The sequence below is a fragment of the Ammodytes marinus genome (assembly GCF_949987685.1).
Source record: "Ammodytes marinus genome assembly, chromosome: 4".
NCBI lineage: Eukaryota > Metazoa > Chordata > Actinopteri > Uranoscopiformes > Ammodytidae > Ammodytes > Ammodytes marinus.
In genome coordinates this window covers 16957574-16977042 of record NC_137233.1, presented here as the reverse complement: position 1 = coordinate 16977042, position 19469 = coordinate 16957574, and the positions used below count along the sequence as shown (strand labels likewise).

At 41.2% G+C, this 19469-nt stretch overlaps 2 protein-coding genes across 3 annotated transcripts in view; one reads left to right on the top strand and one right to left on the bottom strand.

Annotated features, from left to right (window-relative positions):
• Positions 1-1922: 1922 nt before the first annotated feature.
• On the bottom strand, positions 1923-10498 carry bap1 (BRCA1 associated deubiquitinase 1). 2 transcript variants are annotated; one of them, XM_080026910.1, is made up of 17 exons: positions 10343-10498; positions 10068-10097; positions 9270-9324; positions 8904-9036; positions 7729-7848; positions 7478-7539; positions 7211-7353; positions 6617-6695; positions 6379-6502; positions 5908-6049; positions 5630-5793; positions 4938-5071; positions 4348-4808; positions 3868-4103; positions 3589-3681; positions 3428-3500; positions 1923-2820 (listed from the first exon to the last, which is right to left on the bottom strand). In XM_080026910.1, exons 1-17 carry the CDS (start codon positions 10377-10379, stop codon positions 2687-2689), a joined length of 2220 nt encoding a protein of 739 aa, XP_079883036.1. In that variant the 5' UTR covers positions 10380-10498; the 3' UTR covers positions 1923-2686. The 2 variants fall into 2 exon arrangements, with proteins under 2 accessions (XP_079883036.1, XP_079883037.1); XM_080026911.1 differs by having other exon boundaries at positions 3868-4100.
• A 606-nt stretch (positions 10499-11104) lies between these two features.
• rad54l2 (RAD54 like 2) overlaps positions 11105-19469 on the top strand; it is a 10926-nt gene continuing 2561 nt past the window's right edge. The window contains exons 1-18 of the mRNA XM_080025409.1: positions 11105-11216; positions 12206-12407; positions 12610-12895; positions 12991-13127; positions 13239-13373; positions 13926-14185; positions 14310-14492; positions 14941-15074; positions 15165-15361; positions 15475-15817; positions 15935-16112; positions 16248-16478; positions 16763-16881; positions 17171-17289; positions 17757-17856; positions 17937-18142; positions 18675-18844; positions 18985-19181. Coding sequence (XP_079881535.1) covers positions 12257-12407; positions 12610-12895; positions 12991-13127; positions 13239-13373; positions 13926-14185; positions 14310-14492; positions 14941-15074; positions 15165-15361; positions 15475-15817; positions 15935-16112; positions 16248-16478; positions 16763-16881; positions 17171-17289; positions 17757-17856; positions 17937-18142; positions 18675-18844; positions 18985-19181 — 3146 coding nt within the window. The 5' untranslated portion in view covers positions 11105-11216; positions 12206-12256. The remainder of the gene's footprint in view (positions 11217-12205; positions 12408-12609; positions 12896-12990; positions 13128-13238; positions 13374-13925; positions 14186-14309; positions 14493-14940; positions 15075-15164; positions 15362-15474; positions 15818-15934; positions 16113-16247; positions 16479-16762; positions 16882-17170; positions 17290-17756; positions 17857-17936; positions 18143-18674; positions 18845-18984; positions 19182-19469) is intronic.

The window sequence follows — 19469 nt, the reverse complement described above, 5'->3', positions numbered from 1 at the left end:
TACTCAAAGTGATATTTTAAGTGAGGCCTTGACATTTATGTCTCCAACTCAAATGTGCATACATTTCAGGATGTTGTGCATCCCTGGCAATAAAAACTTTGGATGTGGAATAAACTGTTTAAGAAATATAGCTTTCGGAAAAGAAGTTGTCTTGTGGCACAACTTGCCCCCGGTGTGGTATAAGTTGTGCCTTTGGAAAGAATACCATGGGGTAAATTGTGCCATTGATATATATCTCATAAACTGTAATGCAAGACAAGTCCATAACACAATTACTTATTTAAGGTCTATTTAACGTAACTAAAGTACATATTCTACAAAGATTGAAGGTCAATTTTCTTAAACAAGGCCTAGCAGATCTAGGTGGTTTTACCTGCAAAGCTCACAATGACAAAGTCACCATCATCATCTTTCTGGCCATCTGAACTCTTGTCAGTGGTGTCGTTAAGTGGAATGGAGATGTCAGTCTCTTCTGAGCTACTGTAGACGATCACTTTCTTTTTGGTGACCAGCGTATACGTGTTGGGCGAGGCACAACATGTTGCCAAAGACAGAAACAAATGGAGACACACTGTATCGGCCTTATTTCCCAAGGGGGAAGAAGAGGCGTAAGTAAGTAAGTAAGTAAGTATACAGCCATGACACTGGCACAACTCTCAGAAATTTACTTTGCACTAGTTGCTCCGTACTTGTGGAACCAACTGCCACCTGACAAATGTGATTCCCCCTCCATTTCTTCCTTTAAATCAAGGCCCAAAACCCATATGTACACCCTGGCTTTTCCTCCCCATTAACTATTTTACCTCTGCACTACTATCTTTGTTTATATGTGGATGTATGGGCTTTATGTATTTTATTTTTGTTATTTTACCTTCATTGTTTACCTACTGAATGCACTATGTACAGCACTTTGCACAGTGCAAACTGTTATAAATGTGCTATTATAAATACATTTTACTTACTTACTTATAACTCACCTAGGCCCTTTGGCACAAATCACCCCAAACTCAGAATTTTGGATAATTAGCAAGATGCAGCAGTTTAGGGCTGACATTGTGCTAATTGTATAGACTCAAAGTGTAGCTTAAAGCACTAAAACAGGTGTCAAATGTTTTCAAACTTGTCTATAATTGTTCAGACACAATAATCAAAAAAATTTGATAATGGAAATTTTACTTTGAAAGGCTTAGCTTAAATGTGCTTATATCGTATTCCTTGTGTCACCCTTCTTTACAGGATGAGTCAAATGGATGGCTCTTCTTAAATATATGGTCACATTTCCAATTTCTTCCAGTTTTCTAGAAACAAGGGATGGCACAACTTCCCAAATGGCACAACTCAGTCCACTCTCCCTTACATGTTTTATTATATTTAACATTATTCTATATGTACAGTATCCTATTTCACTAGTTTTTATTTCCACAGTATTCCATTTAGTCTACATTTAATGTAACTTTAATTTGCATTCTACTCTATTTTTATATGGTGCACCTTATCTTTACACATTTTATCTGAACTGTGTCCTTGCAGTGCTTTTGTTTTATTTGTGTCTAAAGTTTCTATCTTCACTTGTGTGTTTCTATTACACATATTCTCCTTTTTTATTGCATTGTTTAGAGTAGCTTGGGACTTAAGAATTTCATGACCAATGACTGCTGCTATAATTGTTGTGCATATGACAAATAAACCATCTTGAATCTTGAATGGATTTACTTACATGGAAGTAGAGGTGATTATTGGATTGTCCGACTGGAATCTGAATGATTGCTCTCCCTAGTGTACACCTACTGTCACTGCAAAAAAGAAAAAAAACTAACACTGGATCAACAACTGAATTCACACCTTTAACATCTTACTCTCCCTGACCCCACCCCATCCCAAAAATAATATAGCTAAAGATATTTTTATTTACTTTATTGTAGTATGAATTGGCAAGCACAAACAACTGAACTCAGTGTACAGGTGAGCCAATTAACAGATACATATGTACAAAACATACAAGTGACCACATTTGACTAAATATTCAATCACTTTGAGATCCATTTCAGGTACAAAAATAACACAGGAGCTTGTTTATCCCTCTGTAGGACCTCAAGAGACATACATACTGTACATACACGGCTAGAGAGCCATAGCTGAAAAGACCTTGATGACTTCTGAGTTTAAAATTGTCCATGAAGAACGTGGTTAAACGTTGTTTTAATGTTGTATAGTGAATTACCAAACAGTGAACAGATTATAACTGAATTGCTATGGATGAATAAAACCCATGGCCTTCTTTTGTCAACACATTCAATACTTCATTGGCACCTTAAAAAAAATTGTAAGACTTATTGTTACCAATTGTATATTTAGTGACACACTAAACTGCACTGACCACAAGACTGCAGAGAGGATCTAATGAATACTTTGCAGTATGAAATAGCAATCAAGTGCGTCACTAGGAACATGCCTTTTTTTCATATTTACATCTGTCAATAGCAGTGGCACAAGAAAGAGTTACATTTACATTGAGACTAAAATAGTAGTTCATATATACATAACCAATAAAATAACAAACCAAACATGGTTGATTTTCAGGAAAAAGAAGCGGCTCAGACTAAAAATACAACTGCCTTTACAAGACAGTTTCAGGATCGCAGAAGTAAGTAACTCACAAGTCATAAGTTATGATTGTTTGTAATTATTACTGCCGCTTGGCTTTGTAAGGTCTGGAGCGTTTCCTGCGGTCAGGCTTCCTCTGTTTGTGCAAACGGCCGATGCTCACTCCCTGCCGCCGACGCACAGAAATGTTTTGCTCTACTAGGCTGGCCAACATACCTGTAGAAGATACAACACAGTGAATGAAGGAAGCAAAGAAATTATCAAAAATACCAACAAAACAACTGCTTTTTAAGGATGTAAATAGATTATTGGCTGGTGGTTGAATACTGTATGTTATTCTATAGTACGGGAATACAAGTAGTAATGTCATACCTGTTGGATGTTTGTGTGTGAAGCTTGTTAAGACAAATAATGTGGCTCTGTGTGCATTTCTGAATGGTATATTATACCATAACTGTTAACACTCAAAAGGAAGAACGGGTTGTTTTGTCTTGACATATAATACAATTATGACCAAACTTTCAAAGACACTTATTGGTTCGGGAAGCACAAAACTATATACTTGACTTTTTTTCTTCATCTTTTTCCTTCCCTCAATGCTAGGAACAACAACACCAGACTTTAGCTCAGTATTTGGCACGAAAAAAACAACCATAAACATGGTTTGATGTGAGCAGAGAGGTGTGAAACGTTTTCGACACTAATGAGCCACCACGGAGAACCCTGGTATTTAAGTGGAACTTCAGAGTAAAACCCGATGCGGTTTTGGTGGAAGGGTACTGGGGAGAAAAAATAAATAAATCTTCAAGATGATGAGATTTACCTTCTTGGGCGAGCATCGATATAAACGTGCAGATGAACTCATCGTAATTGTGGGTCCTCCTCTGATCATCAATCTGATCAAATCAAAACAAAGGTTAGAATTAAAAGCTAATTAAACCAACATCTCACTGGATATAGTTCATTGGAGTTAAAAATAAATACTTTGTATTTCTTTCTCTTTTCCACTTCCTCCTTTAGATACACCTCATAATTGGCGATGTCAGCCTCTACACACTTTAGCAGCGCAAGAAGCTCCTGCAAGAGAAAGAAGAATCCACTCTGTGTGATTATATAGTACATATACTGTATATAGTATACCGCTTTAGAGAGAGCTCCCTAATTGGTAGAACAAGCAAAAAAATATGTTACAACAATGTCAGAAGGCTGAGAATAATGAGCATTAGAGAGAGCGTTATAAAAATAGGAGATTCTCAGACTTACTTTTGGAGAGTACTTATCCCCAGGGGCCTTGGTGTCTGCAGCAGTTTCCGTAGCGTTGGGCTTTTCCTTGCTTGGTTTCACCTCTGTTCCATCTTTGTTCTCCTCTTCTTTCACATCCACAGACGGCCCCTCATCTTCCTCCTTCACTCCTGCCTCCTCTCCTGCTACCGGCTCAGCTTTGACCTCTGTCTTCACCGGTGTACAAGGCTGCTTTGTGCCGTCAGCAGCCGATTCTACTGTACCGGTGACAGATCATGTAACAACAAGCTGTCAAAAGTAGCATGCCGCAGACAATCTATTGTTAAAACTAGTGCATGTTGTTGCAATTAAGGTCACCCGAAACTGTTTACTTTTATTGTCTGAAGATGATGAATATGCTTAAGTGTCAAGTGACCAACTAAAATGATTACTTCAGCAAAGGCTTTTAAACCACCTTAGTAAATAACAAGGACGACAGTAATAATAATCCCTTGTACTCACCAGATGGAGGGAGAGCATGGATGACCCCATTCTCCTGCAGGTGTAACAGGGCTATGCTGACAGAGGGACCCAGTTCTCTTACAGCACGGTTATGTCTAGAGTCTAACCTCAGCATCTCATCTTCTCCGAACAGCACACGAGACAGATGGGAGGCCACCGGACTGGAGGGGCGTGTGGCAGCCTGAGAGCGTGCGGGTGAACGCAGTGGGGAGTTGAAGGCACTGCCAATCTCAGAGGCTGTGTCAGTGCTTTCGTTGCTGGGTGTAGGGGAAGGCTGCGAGGCGGCTGTGATACAAATTCCCCCAGTGCGACCCTCTGTGCGCACAGACAGGGGTGTATTTAGTGCGTCTTTCCTCTGGGCCTCCTTCAGTTTCTCAGCGAGCACAGTGAGAGCAATCTGGCTTTCCATTCCAGTCCCTACCCGCCCTGTTCGCGATCGCAGACTTGCCTTTCGTCTAAACCTAAAAGATGGATAATAGTTAAAAAGAGCAAAATCTAAGATCAATCCTTCAAACAGCTTCCGTTTCCTTTAGTCAGGTCATAACCAGAAACACAGAGATACATGTAACCTATATACACACAATGCTAACCTGCTAGAGGGGCCTGTTGAACCAGTTACTTCCTCCTCCTCATCCTCATAGTCGTCTTCATCATCAGAGTATGGGCGCTGGGGAGGGCCTGGCACTCGAGAGCGGCCAACTCCAGCAGCCAGATCCTCTTCTTCCTGTTAATCAGAACATTCCAAGGTACAAGTCAAAAATAAAATCACCTAATCACTTTAACAGTATACAGGTACTGCTTTGCAAAGTCTGAATAGTGCCACCTTTCTACATCTCTAATGTGCAAGACGGAGTGATGGAGAATATGGCCTTAAGGGCTATATAACTAAGATTGACTTTTATTGACACAAGTAGACACATCAAATGTCTTTCCATGGAAACAAAATTAGCACCACCATCCAGAATTTAACCTAGAAAACAATAACAAAACATAAACACCAACCACCTTATTTATATAACCTTTGCCTTGTAACTAGACAATATATGATGGCAAAGTGTGGTCCGTAGTAAGAATCTTCTATTTTATAAAAGTTCTATAATGTTGGTGTGTGGGTGGTTATTAATTGAGAAAATAATTGGGGGAATAACTTATAATAAAAATAATCTATATTTGCAGCTCTGAACACAGCCCTAATCATACAATACAACCAAAGCTTTTAGCAAATATCTCTAGTCAAAATACTTTTCTGAGACAGTCATTTACACTTGACTTCTCCTCTTACCTGCATTGGAGACTTGGCATAGTTGTGGTTGTCCAGGAAGGCAGGAAGGCGTTGAACAATGGGGTTGGGACTGGTGACTCCCGCTGGGACTGGTGGTTTGCCCATGACCTTGGTGTTTCCTGAGGGGCTAGGGGCATCTTTGGACTGAACTCCTGACTCTGAATCTAACATGAGATTCAGTATATTTCAGTTAAATGCTTATTAAAGCTCCTATATATTTTATAAGATATATCTGATCAAAAAATGGTAAAGGAGCACCTATTAGTTGGTTTTATTACCTGCAGAAGCCTGATCAGTCCCCCGGGTCGTAACAGGCTCCACGTCTGCTTCCTTCTTGATGGTAGTGGTGCTGTCATCAGGGGAGGAAGAGTCCTGCTGCTTCTTGTCATGGAGATGCTCGGGCTGATTTAGCCGGATCATCTGAACACATAACATATAAAAGATATTCCAGGAGATATTCCCTTTTTGGGTCAGTCGCCATGACTAAGGAATACCACAATAAGACACCAAAACCATCAATGTCAATTAATCTATTTTTAATCTCTTGTTTTCATTCGAAGTTAATATTTTACATTTTTATTTCATAGTGATACCTAATCTCTCTTGCTCACATAAATCAGTTATCTTATAACACAATTATTCCATGTATTAAAAGGAGAGTGATCCTTTTCAAGCTTTGTACAGCAACCTAACCAACTACTTGGTCACTAAAAGCAGCAGTGAGACTGCAGTCGACCTGTGTTTCTAACCTTCTGAAGACCCTCCAGAACAGTCTGTCGATTCCTCTTAAGAATTTCCAGTTTGGACTCATATTTCATCCGGCGGTCAGGCACCACTGCCATCAGGTTGAACCGAATGTCATGGTACGGCTCACTGAAAAAGAGCAGTGCAGCAGCATGAGAATGAAGCCCTGAGGGGGGTTGGCGGGTGGGAGGGTGCTGTGGGTAGAAGGTGAACCAACACCACTGCCTGAGGCTTATGACTCACCCAGCAGTGGCCAATCCGATCCGCTCCATGATAACCCGCCTGGCTTTATCAGTCCATTCCTCCTCCTCTCCCCAAGGCCCTGGAACAGTAAAATATTTTCAGCGGAAAACTCCAAAATAAAAGAGTTTAACAACCGCAAACTAATTAACAAAACAACATTATATGCATTTATTGATAAATAAGTACTCCGTTGTGTATGTGCCTTGAGAGCAAACAAAGTGTTTTTGTTTTAATCCCATGAGGAATGAGGCCAATCAGGCCATACCTTTTAATTGCCCTTCAGGGATAAATAAAGTGTTTTGAAATTGAAGTACCTGATTTTAGGCTACATGCTATATTAAAAGTGGCTAACAATAATGATGAAAAATTTAAAAAAAATCTAAATGGATAAACACCTGAACTCAGTAATCTGACAAGGAGCAGATATCAGAATGATGGTTATATGCAGTTTGTCACTGTCACATCTACAGCCAAACCTATTTTTTTTTAAAGATATGCATCCCCAGTGAGACAACTTCGTTTTGAGTGCTACCATGGCAGCAAAAGGCTTCAAATCACAGGACTTTGCATTTATATTTGAGTCTATTTTCATACCATGGTCAATGGGGTAAGCCTTGAGTCCATCCAGCTCAAAAAGGCGGTCCTTGATGGGCACGTAGCTGACAAAGTGGAAGGCTTCCATGGTCCGCACAGCACTGATCCCATTCTGTTTCTCCGGCAGGTGCCTGGGCTCCGGTCTTCATAGAAACACAGAAAGAAAGCTTGAGAAATAGATTTTTACATCTCCTAAAGCATGGTCCACCAATCGCACACATTTTCTTTTCTTCAAATGAATCAGAGGCACCACTGACTGTAACCTACCTGGCATGGCTGTTATGTGCTCTGGCAAGCTCTGGGGCATTTCCTATTGCGTGACCTTTACTCTGAAAAACACATACAAATTTAAAGTTAAATACGACAGTGGGGTAGGTTTAAACTTTTTCAGACAGCAGTTAGGACAGCAAAGTAATAAAAAAATCTGGGGGCTGAAAATGAAAAATAAACGCACCACTATTACACAAAAAATAATTCACAGACACATGTGCATTGTGTAAGTGTGAGAAACATCTTACCTCGGGACTGAAACCTTTTGTGAAAAACTTCATGCGACTAAGGGTGGTGCCAAGCTCAACGCCGCTGCAGTTTAGAAGCACACTCAACAAAGCGTGGGTGGCGCATGAGTTTGGTATCAGCTAGATGCAAAAACCAACAAAACAAAAACAAGTCCAATTTAGGATATGCATTTAACTATGTCTCTGTGCACCGTTAGATATGATCACATAGATACGGAATTATGAAGGCAGAGAGGCAGCTACATTTCCCTTGTTCTTCTATGGCAATCTATATTATTACATTTTATATATGTTAGGGTGACTTCATAACCACTAAATATTTTTAAAAACGACTGTATGTTGTATTGTCTTTTTGCTTGTTAGTTCCTTCTTTACTTTGCTTTTTTACTACAGTATATGTACTTATAGGTATTTTCATTTTTGTAACATGATTATTTTTTTTTTTTTTTACTTTATTTCTTTACCTTACCTTAATGTATTTTAATGTTAGGTGGACATCCTTTATAAGCCCTTTGGGGTTTCTTTTGTCCCACCTGTGCATTTATGTATGTCTATAAACATCTTTTTGCCATTTTAATCTTGTTTATCTGCACAAATACAACTAAACTAAACTAAACAAATAAATGAGATCCAATTTTTCAGAATTGTTTTGGTACATTTATTGTCAGCAGGGATTGGCTTAGCCCCCAGCAAACGCATGCAGCCCAAATGTGTAAACACGTGGACTGTCTGCCGACTGCACATTCTTTAGCATATAGTCTGTATCACCACATGCATAGGTGGGATTTGCCAAGAAGATATCAATGATAGAACAGTACAACAAAGCAATATTGTAGACTAATAGTCAGGGATCCATTTTTTTGCAGTTATTCAGTTATTGCACTTTCTGCTCGTACATTCTGGCGATGGGTTTCACGCGTGTGGTTTTAACTTTCATCGTGCTGAAACTGTATAGACCTCTTCTCACAACAGAATCGTGCCATGGTGCATGGCCCTGTGGTTTTTCAATGTGCGAATGAGTGGACCACAAGGCTGTCGCAGACCAATGAGGGCAGTGTAAATGAAAATGTGCATCTGTGGACAAATTTCGTCTACACCCCTGATTGTCTTATACAAAGTATATAGCAGGGCCCTTTAAACTCACACTAGTAAACACAATAACTGTCTGGACTTACCTGATGAGCAAAGAACATATCATTTACTATTTCCTCGTCGATGACAGAAGTCTCATCCACCAAAGTGTTCACTTTCCTCCTGGATCGTCGTTCCTCGATCCACTTGAACAGGAAGATAAAGCCATAGACAGGACTGTAAAAAATTAAAAACAAAATAAAAAGTATGTAAAACACTTGTCTCATGTCGTTGCACATTGCAACAGTCCCACGAGGTGCAAGAAGAATAATGTTTGTTTTTATTCAGACATGAGTTCGGACTTCACTATCTCACATACCTGCTGCAAGCGTTGTTCAACTCTTGACTTACTTGAAATCATTTCCTCACTAAACACACCTAGTACACCTGATTTGTTACAAGTTACAAACCTTTGACACTTGCTTTGAAGATCATAGATTTCCTCTACTTGGACACCTTTGATACCTACAGAATAGACACACACGCACACACACAAAGATAAATGTATTAATAGCTTAATAGTCCCCAGGACTCTGAGATGTATGCAGGTTCTATAGCTTAAAGGCCTACTTCACCGGTTTGAATATGAAGGTGTATTGAATTCTGAGATCCTATGTAGTATAAATGTGCAAACAAAATTAAAATCGGTTCATCCTAGCCTGAGAAAAGGCAGAAAGAGTGTTTTTTTTAACCCTATATTTCTCTTTCTCGTGACATCACAGAAAGAGAAATATAGGGTTAAAAAAAACTTACTTTGTAAATATTACTGTGATGTCTTTTACTGTGACATCACAGTAATATTTACAAAGTAAGTTTTTTTTAACCCTATATTTCTCTTTCTGTGATGTCACGAGAAAGAGAAGTATAGGGTTAAAAAAAACACTCTTTCTGCCTTTTCTCAGGCTAGGATGAACCGATTTCAATTTTGTTCGCACATTTATACTACATAGGATCTCAGAATTCAATACACCTTCATATTCAAACCGGTGAAGTAGGCCTTTAAGGAAAGTAAGATTTAAGACTTTTTATGAAATATAAGACAGATGTAGATGTAGAAAAAACAACTTCAGTGACTTTGGGTTAGGGATAATTTTGCATAAAACATTACTTATTTGAAAATGATCAGCTGGGGTCCCTTCGATGTGTTGTCTCCTTATATAGCAGCACTCAGAGAGGTGTTTAAGAACTGTATATGATAAGCTACTCACCGAAATCTTCCACCAGCAAGGTGAACAGTCCTGAAATAATAAAACATTGTATTGTTCAATGACAAAGAATAGAATATTACAGCAGAAAACTAGTTGTTGTTGATAACGTTACTCTTCGTATTTCGCCCACTCGCTTGCAAAACAGAACACACATTACATTATTTTTTAGTCGTGTTTTAATTTGATGAGTGAAGCTGCTTAGGAGGCTAAACTGTCACTCTGTCTGTGTTGAAGGCTAACGCTGCTTCGCTCTGTTGTCTGTCCAAATGTCTCACCCGGGTCACTCTCGAGCTCCAGCCACCCTTTGTTCATGTTTGCGCGCGTGCACAGCTCACTAATGATCTAAGGTGTTTTTCCAGTCCATTTCCAAAAAAGATAGAGGACTATTCAACGATAGCGCTGTCTTCATTCACGAAACAACTGTGCAGAGCTCGAGATAAACACAAAAGACAGAATTAGCCGCCTACAAACTACGTCATCAAACCACGACGGGTGGCCTCAAAGAAAACAGTCCTTCCTGCAACTTCCTCTTGGCAGAGGAGAGGAGAGAGGAGAGACCAAAATAACATATAGCCTACATAACTGAATGAAACAGCCAAGCAATCAAAACGTCATGTTTATAAGATGCAATCTTTTTTCTTAATTGAATGTTGACTCCCCTACAAAACAACTACTTTCAGAAGGTGCCCAATAATTATAATACCAGACAAACACACAGCTGGCTTTATTTGTATTCATAAACAGTACTAGACATGTAGGCCTAATGTGTAATATAATCATCAACATACTCCGTGTTTACGTAGGCCTACTTGTTTCGTGAGGAAATTGGTTTATTTTGTATTTGTCAGTTAACAAATTTTGTTTTTTTAAATAGCACAATAGGCCTATGTCATTCGGACTGTTTTACAAATAATATAGATTACATTTTTCTTCGTTTTCTATTCGTTGCCGGGGCTTTTTCATCACTACCGGAACCTTGGCGTGAGTAACATGTACGGGGATGGTATTTATGGTTACACATGATTTTCTTTTTTTAGAAATTAGCAGCGTTTATATCAGTTAATTTGCACAGTTACTGCGAGTGTTATTTGGTCGGTCGTTATTTGGCCAGCGGGTTTTGTTGAGGAACGCAGCGCAGCCACAAACACGGTAAGCCCCGTCAGCAGCCCGGTGTGTGAGTTCAAGTCTTCGAGGCTTTTCGCCTTGTTGTAAACGGGTTAGCCTTAGCTCTGTGACCATTACACCTACACAGCATAAGATTGTTATCTCGACAGACAACAAAACAGTCGGCTGGAGGAGAGAAGCTGCTTTTATCCCCAGCTCAAGTGTCACGCGACCGTCCTGTTTTGCCACCACCAAATGAATAACGAACAATTCAACAATTACATGGTTTTGGTGTTTAAATATGCGTTTATTGTTGTGTAATTAGCATTTTTGTCTGCCGACGCGGAATGAGATACTACAGCAATTATAAGCATCCAGCTGGGAAGCACAATAATACAACGAACGACGGATGCCCAATGTTAGTGTTAACTAACAATATCATCAACAACATGTGCAGGCTGCACTGCAGAGGTAGCTTCATGCTACTTGCTAGCTGCCTCGTCTCAAAAAGCTACAGGGTGAAATCCTTCTTATGGGTCACGACATGAGCAACGTAAACATTCAGACCCTGCTTCTGATAAATACTACAGTCAGCCTGGACTTGGATGTCTTGCATTCTGTATGTATGATATACTGTATTTCCATGAAGGCGTAATGTAGGAAGACGGTACCAGCCTAATTTGGATAGACCAAAAAAGACTCCAGAATCAAGACGTTTTTTTGTCTTATGCACAACATTTACAATTGTTGGCAATGAAATAAAGAGTCTCAGGCTCCCTTCAATATTGGAACATTCAAAACCCTTGTAGTCAGTGTATGTGTGTTTAGTTTTTATTATTTTACTAAATTAAACATTGTAGTGTAATGGCTAAATAATTATTAGAACATTAATCGTTGGACATTTTTTTATAATCAACTTGTTGTACAAGTTATACATAACTTAAAATACCCTACATTTGCTTGTTGTAGAATCTCCTTGTCAGATAATGAGGTACAAGATCATAATACAGTGAAGATGTGTTGTATTATTCTAGGGCTCCTGATGACGGTGTGCAGGTAATAGTTTGAGAGTCTTGTAAGACGCCATGTCTGAAGAGGCGATTTCAGAAAGTGGCCTGGAGCCCAGCCTTAACAGTGAAGAGGAGTATGTGGAAAATGAGGACGAGGACGACAAGGAAGACTCGGAAGAAGATGAGGATGAAAACGATGGAGACGATGAGGAGGACGACAGTGTTGGTGAGTGACAGATGAAGCTACTCTCATGTGCCTCTAACCTATTGCTTTGTATTGAGAGACAATGGTGGACTTGGGGAGAACGGAGTAAATGATAAATATTTGAAAATAAAGACTTGTTCCTACAATGTTTTGATTTCACCATGACTAGTAAGCGAAAAAACTGGTGCGTGTTAACTGAACCAATGTCTTACTCTCGCTCAAGAACGACCTGAGAGTGCCCAGAGTAAGACAGAAACAGGCCAGGATTCCACTTCAGCTACCTCCGGAGAGCCATCCCCAGAGCCTCCGTCTCCGTCCTCCAGGTCTCCCTCCAGACCTTCCTCACGCTCTCAGCCTCCGACCAGCCCAGAGAACCAGAGCCAGGGCAAGCCAGCCTCCAGTAAAACAAAGAAACAAAAAGCCTCCAAATCAACCAAATCCTCTAAGTCTTCAAAAGGCTCCAAACCTTCCAAGACAGCTAAGCCTACACACATGAGGAAGAATATCAGGTACATTTGTCTGTTTGGGATGTTCCCTCAGGTGTTTATTACGTAGTACACTTTAATGTTTGTACGCAAACAGAGGTTTTTCTTTGCCCTCACAGAAAGCTGCTGAAAGAGGATCAGCTGGAGGCAGGGACCAAGGCTGCTCAACAGGAAGAGTTGGAGAGGCGGAAACGTCTGGAGCAGCAGAGGAAGGACTTCCCAACACCAGCCCCAGCTGTGCCCGACCCTCAGCTAGGTGATTTTTCCTCCATCAGTGAATCTACACCTCTCCAAGTAGTGTGTGCGTTTGTGTTTGTGTACTAACTTATACCCTAATTTTCTAAATACTCTTCCATCTCTCCTATAGTGGACACTAGTAAACTTTTAGGGGAAGATTCTCACTTGGTCCCCGCTCTCCTGAGCAAGCAGGACGTGATCTGTCTGGACAGCAGTGGCGATGAAGACGAAAAAGTGGACCCCACGCTGCTTGCCATTAGAGATGGTAAGATATATCAAACTTCTTTGTTCCAAGCCTTGCCCGATAATATGCCAAAGGTCCAGTTCCATAGTCCACTCCTTTTCGGTCATAAGGGTTTGTCATTCATGCATTTCGTTATTCTTTCTAGTTTGTGTAATTTTCTGTATGCCGACTAGTCTGATTTGAAATTTCTGTTTTAAACGTTCGGGAAATTAGTGCTAGTTTGTGCATCCCCAGTTGGAAAAAGCTCTTATCAGGGATTATCTGGGGTGGTTAAAACACCTAGAATACAAAATACCACTTTCCAGCTGCCTAAGTGGTTGCATTGCGACCACTTGTCTACTGTTACAATGCTGAATACGATAAAAATAAATAGAAATGCTTGTATCCAGGTCCCCGATTCAATCACTTATAGGGCAAAAGAGAAATTTCCAACCCATTTTAAAGATGACATAGACCTAAACCTAATAACAAGATACATCATAATCTAACTTCTGCAAAACAATCATACTTTACACCTTTCCAAGTGATTGCAGTTAATATGAGACATAAGCTCTCTCTCTCTCTCTCACACAGCATTCACTTCCTCCTGTGCTGACGCAGATGTGATTGAGCTCAGTTCTGGGGACGAGGACACCTTTCAGATAAGCAGCGAGTCGGCCGATGAGGACGGCGACGGCTCCGGCGGCTCAGAGGAGAGCAGCGGGGCGCACATCAACGACGCTCTGAATCTGCCTGACGCCCAGGGCAGACTGCTGGTTAATATCAATCACCCTGCAGAGGAGAAAGACATCTACCTCGCTCCTCAGCTGGCAAGGGCCGTCAAACCTCACCAGGTATTTCACACAGTCTCACTCTGCCTTCAGAGACTCTCAGAGCATGAACCGCTCGGTAACTACAATCCACATAGCCCAGATGTTTTTTTTTTCTCTCAAACATTTGTCTCTCGACGTATCTAAGGTTGGAGGAATCCGGTTTCTCTACGATAACCTCATCGAGTCTCTGGAGCGATATAAGACGAGCAGTGGCTTTGGCTGCATCCTCGCTCACAGCATGGGGTTGGGCAAGACACTGCAGGTCATTTCCTTTGTTGACATCCTGCTGAGGAATACTGAGGCTCACACCGTGCTGACGATTGTTCCTGTGAGTAATAAAAGTGTATTCCATGAAGAAAAAAAATAATAATAATAATAATAATAATACATACTTATAATCAAGGTGTCAGGTGCCCTTGACTCCTGGAACAATTTACAGCATCAAATTAAAATAAATACCCTCATATCCGTTCACAAATTTAGACATATCATTTTTAATCTGCCCCACTATACCTGTTTTGGTTAGGCTATGCTCTGCCTCACCTATTTTGATCTGAATGTTTCAATTGTTTTTGTCTCTTCGTCCGCTTGATGTGTATTTGCATTGTGTTTTGTGTATGTATTGTTGTTTTTACTCAACGTCATTGCAAATGAGGGTCATCCCCTCAATTGATCTCACGAGGATAAATAAAGGAAATTAAATAACGTGCTCATCAGAGCCACTTAATTTTTTAGATTAAATAAACCCCCCCCCCATTTTTTTTCCTGCATGAAAGGTGAACACACTTCAGAACTGGCTGACGGAGTTCAACCTCTGGCTCCCACACCAAGATTCCCTTTCCGCCGACACGGACCCTTCAGTCGCCGTCGGCCGCACATTCAGAGTTCACATCCTCAACGATGAGCACAAGTACGTCATATGCCGCGTTGCGTCGTGCAAAGTTAAGTATTTGATGTCAAACGGTTGAACCGGTAATCACGCTGACTGTGTGACCCGCAGGACGACGCTGGCCAGGGCCAAGGTGGTGGAGGACTGGTCCAGAGACGGAGGGGTGCTGCTGATGGGTTATGAGATGTACCGGCTGCTGTCCATGAAGAAGAGCTTTGTGACGGGCAAGAAGAGGAAATCCAAGAAGCCCGCAGGACCAATCATCATTGATCTGGATGAAGAAGACAGACAGCAGGAACTTATGAAAGGTCAGCAAAGTAATTTGTTTCAGGGTAGAGGTTGGCCTAAGCAATTTTTTTTATACTTGAAGTCGGATTTGTCTCATTCACTCATTCTTCCGCTGGTTACTTTGCCTTCTCAGGAATTGAAAAGGCCATCGTGCGGCCCGGCCCTGATGTGGTAATATGTGACGAGGGTCATCGCATTAAGAACTACCATGCCAGCACATCACAGGCTCTGAAGAACATTCGCTCCCGGCGCAGAGTTGTCCTTACGGGTTACCCACTACAGAACAACCTCATTGAATACTGGTGCATGGTTGACTTTGTTCGGCCCGACTTTTTAGGCACGCGTCAGGAGTTCAGCAACATGTTTGAGCGACCCATTCTGAACGGACAGTGCATGGACAGCACGCCTCAGGACGTCCGCTTGATGCGCTACCGCAGCCACGTGTTGCACAGCCTGCTAGAGGGCTTTGTTCAGAGGTATACTTTCTCACAGTGCTGGATTTAGAAATTGCACATTGTGAAAAAATCAAAAGGGTACCGGCCTGGATAATGCTAAGATGTCAATGTTTTTTGTGGTGCTTTTCTGTGTTACAGACGTGGTCATGATGTGCTACAAGACCAGCTTCCCTCCAAGGAGGAGCATGTGATCTTGGTGCGGCTCTCTCCCGTTCAGAGGGCGCTGTATACCGAGTTCATGAAGCGTTTTCGAGAAGCCGGGAACAGCGGCTGGCTCGGTCTAAACCCGCTCAAAGCCTTCTGTGTGTGCTGCAAGGTTAGGCAGTTTTCTGAGATGGATTTCTGAGGAGTCGGGTTCACTTTTGCTGTGACTATTGCAATACTGTTATGGCATTTTTTTTATTATCAACAACTCCTTTTGATTTTTTTTTTTTTCTTCTTATTCCTCCAGATCTGGAATCACCCAGACGTCCTCTATGAAGCCCTGCAGAAGGAGAATCAGGCCAACGAGCAGGACCTTGACCTGGATGACATCACTTCAGCTGCTAACTCCCGCTGCACTGTGCCGGGTACCGGCCTCAAAGGCAAAGTAGCCGACTCAAGCAACAGCAAAGTCAACAACAGCCTGCCGCAGCTCAATCCCTCTCAGGAACGAGCCAATCAAGTCATCACATATGAATGGGTGCGTCACGACAATTATCCATCTAAAGCTGTTTTCTCTGAAGATTAGATAAAATGACACAGCTAAAAGATTCTGCTCCTTTTGGCATCTTTGTTTTAAATTTCAAACTGTTTACGATCAAAGTAACTATTGAAATATTCGACTTTGTTCAGATATGTGTGCTCTACCAACATTCACTCTTTGTCCCAAACAGGGGTTGTTTTTTCTTTTCTCCAGGCTCAACTCCCTCCGACTCACTCTGCCTTTTAATCCAGCAGCCTTTTTTTTCCATTTCCATGTTTCAGGCAAAGGACATAGTGTCGAACTACCAGACAGGAGTTCTGGAGAATTCTGCCAAAATGCTTTTGCTCTTCCATTTGATTGAAGAGAGTGTGAAAAAGAGAGACAAGATTTTGGTCTTTAGGTAAGTTCTCTTCCCCCACGTACATTGCATTAAACACAAATTGGACATTTAGCAGCATTGAGAAGAGGAAGACTGACTGCCTTTAAGCTTACTAACCACACCTGTTGGTTGGAATTTTATACTTTAATCCTCGTACATTTTATGACATGTTCTTGACTGTTTTACTTTGAGTGTAGCTGTCTCCAGAACACTGCAGCAACTTGAAACCGTTTAATCCATAACTATTTGTTATTTATTTCAGACCAAAGAGCCTTTTTCTTATCCTGTATTGTCTGTTTCTGCCCTATAGTCAAAGTTTGTCCACCCTGTCAGTCATTGAGGACTTCTTATCAAAGAGACCCATGCCGCCAGGCATCGCCTCCCCTGACGCCCACAGCCAAAACTGGGTTCGCAACCTCAATTACTACAGTGAGTCATCCAATCTGTTCTCCTCTCCCAAACCTGCTACTCTGCAGAAAGTGCTGTCATCACACCTGAAGCCTCAAAGCTGTGGTAGTCTGGATTCATTTAGTATCACTGTTCCTCAAGTTCTCCCGTTGGATCATTTGTCTTGGCAAATCTACACTGTGCTCTGGAAACAAGTCTGTGAGCCATCTATTTCTGGTCAAAAGAGTTATAAAAGTGTTTTCTCTACACACTCTAGGTATATCCCCCAGGGGTAGTTATAGATTCCTCATGTCAATTCACTCTTCAGCCAAGATGAAAAAGAATCTTTTTTAAACAAAATCTTTAAAGAAATGTCAAGGATGAATATTTCCCAGCTGTCTCCTATCCTAAGTAGTTAATAGAAAGTATTACCATGATATAGTCTAGTTTGCAGTAAAAAGTGAATTCAGGTGCTTCAGTATTAAGAGACGATGTGTGTCTGTCTACAGGACTCGATGGGAGTACATCTGCCACAGAGAGAGAGCGACTTATCAATCAGTTTAACGACCCAGAGAACAACATGACATGGGTCTTCCTACTTTCCACAAGGTGTGTATTTCTGATAGATATTTTTTGTTTAATGTTTTTCAAACCAGAATTGTATTGTTCATTTGCTGTCTTCCTTTCAGAGCGGGCTGTTTGGGGGTGAATCTGATCGGGGCCAACCGTGTGGTTGTGTTTGATGCGTCCTGGAACCCATGTCACGATGCCCAAGCGGTGTGTCGGGTGTACCGCTACGGTCAGAGGAAACCCTGCCACATTTACCGCCTTGTCTGTGATTTCACCCTCGAGAAAAAGATCTACGACAGACAAGTCTCCAAACAGGGAATGTCTGGTAAGAGATTTGTACTATCAGTTTGGTAGACATTGCAATGAGATATTGTTTTTGCATTTGCACAATCCCTTTTGGACGCCTGAAAGTTTCATCTTTAAAAGTTGCTACGTTATTTTGATCCATGTAGGCCTTATGAGAGCTGCTCACAAGATGAAATGGTTATTACCCTCAATAACAACCTGACTTGTACACTGAAGGTGGTTGTCCGAGTCAAGGTTAAAAAGAGCTCAATGGTGTTTAGTCCTCCCAATGGAGCCTTCAAACCAGTGCTGCCTGTAAGGCCCTATACATTACCATTAACCTAACCCTAACCTCCCTGTTAGGAGGACAAAACACCTTAAAAAGGCGTCACATAAAAAGCATCTCCATGGATAGATGACACTATCCATTATCCCAAGAGATCATGTAGAGCTGCAGAAAATGGAGGAGATCAGGATTACTGTTGTAGTATTTATATAGAAAAAAACATAAATAGTAACTACTACCTGAAAAATATTCAGTTTCAAAATGTTGTGTCCATGTGTGTTTAAAGACCGTGTGGTTGACGACCTGAACCCAGTGTTGAACTTCACTCGTAAGGAAGTGGAGTCGCTGCTGCATTTTGTGGAAGAGGAACCCGACCAAATCGCTCCTGTGGCCCAGGAGGGCTTTGAATCAGTGATGTACCAGGCCTGTCAGCTCTACCCTCAGCTCATCACCAAGGTACGGTTGCATTATAGACTCATTAGCCTACACTCTCTGCAAGAAAAAGGCAGTGTTGATGGACTGATGTTTAAATTTGTTCATTGACTTGCTCACCTAGTAAAGCTAAACTCCTATCCTCTTTCCATTTGTCTCCATAGCAACCTTTCCATCATGAGTCTCTGCTGGTGGACCGGAAGGAGTCCAAACTGACGAAAGCAGAGAAGAGAGCGGCCAAGAAAAGCTACGAGGATGAGAAGCGAGCCTCTGTGCCCTACTCTCGCCCGTCCTATGCTCCCTATTACCCGACCAGTGATCAGACACTCTCAAACATACCAGCATTTAACCAACGTGGCTGGTGGGTTTCAGACCGCATGTTTATAGCTTGCATTCCTTTTAGGTATCTGATTGAATCATTGTGGCTTATAGATGGTTAGGTTTTCTTTTTACAGTAAAACTGTTCCTGACTTAGCTTAGCCCTCCAGCTATAACCACAAACTGCTCAGTAGTGATCATTTATGCAAAGCAATGTAGATGTGTAAGTATATAGATGTCAGCACAGTTGGATCTATTCTGGACAAATCATCCTTAAAATGCTCTCTGCTCACGGGCAGAAACACACCTTCAAAACTAAAACCAACATCAG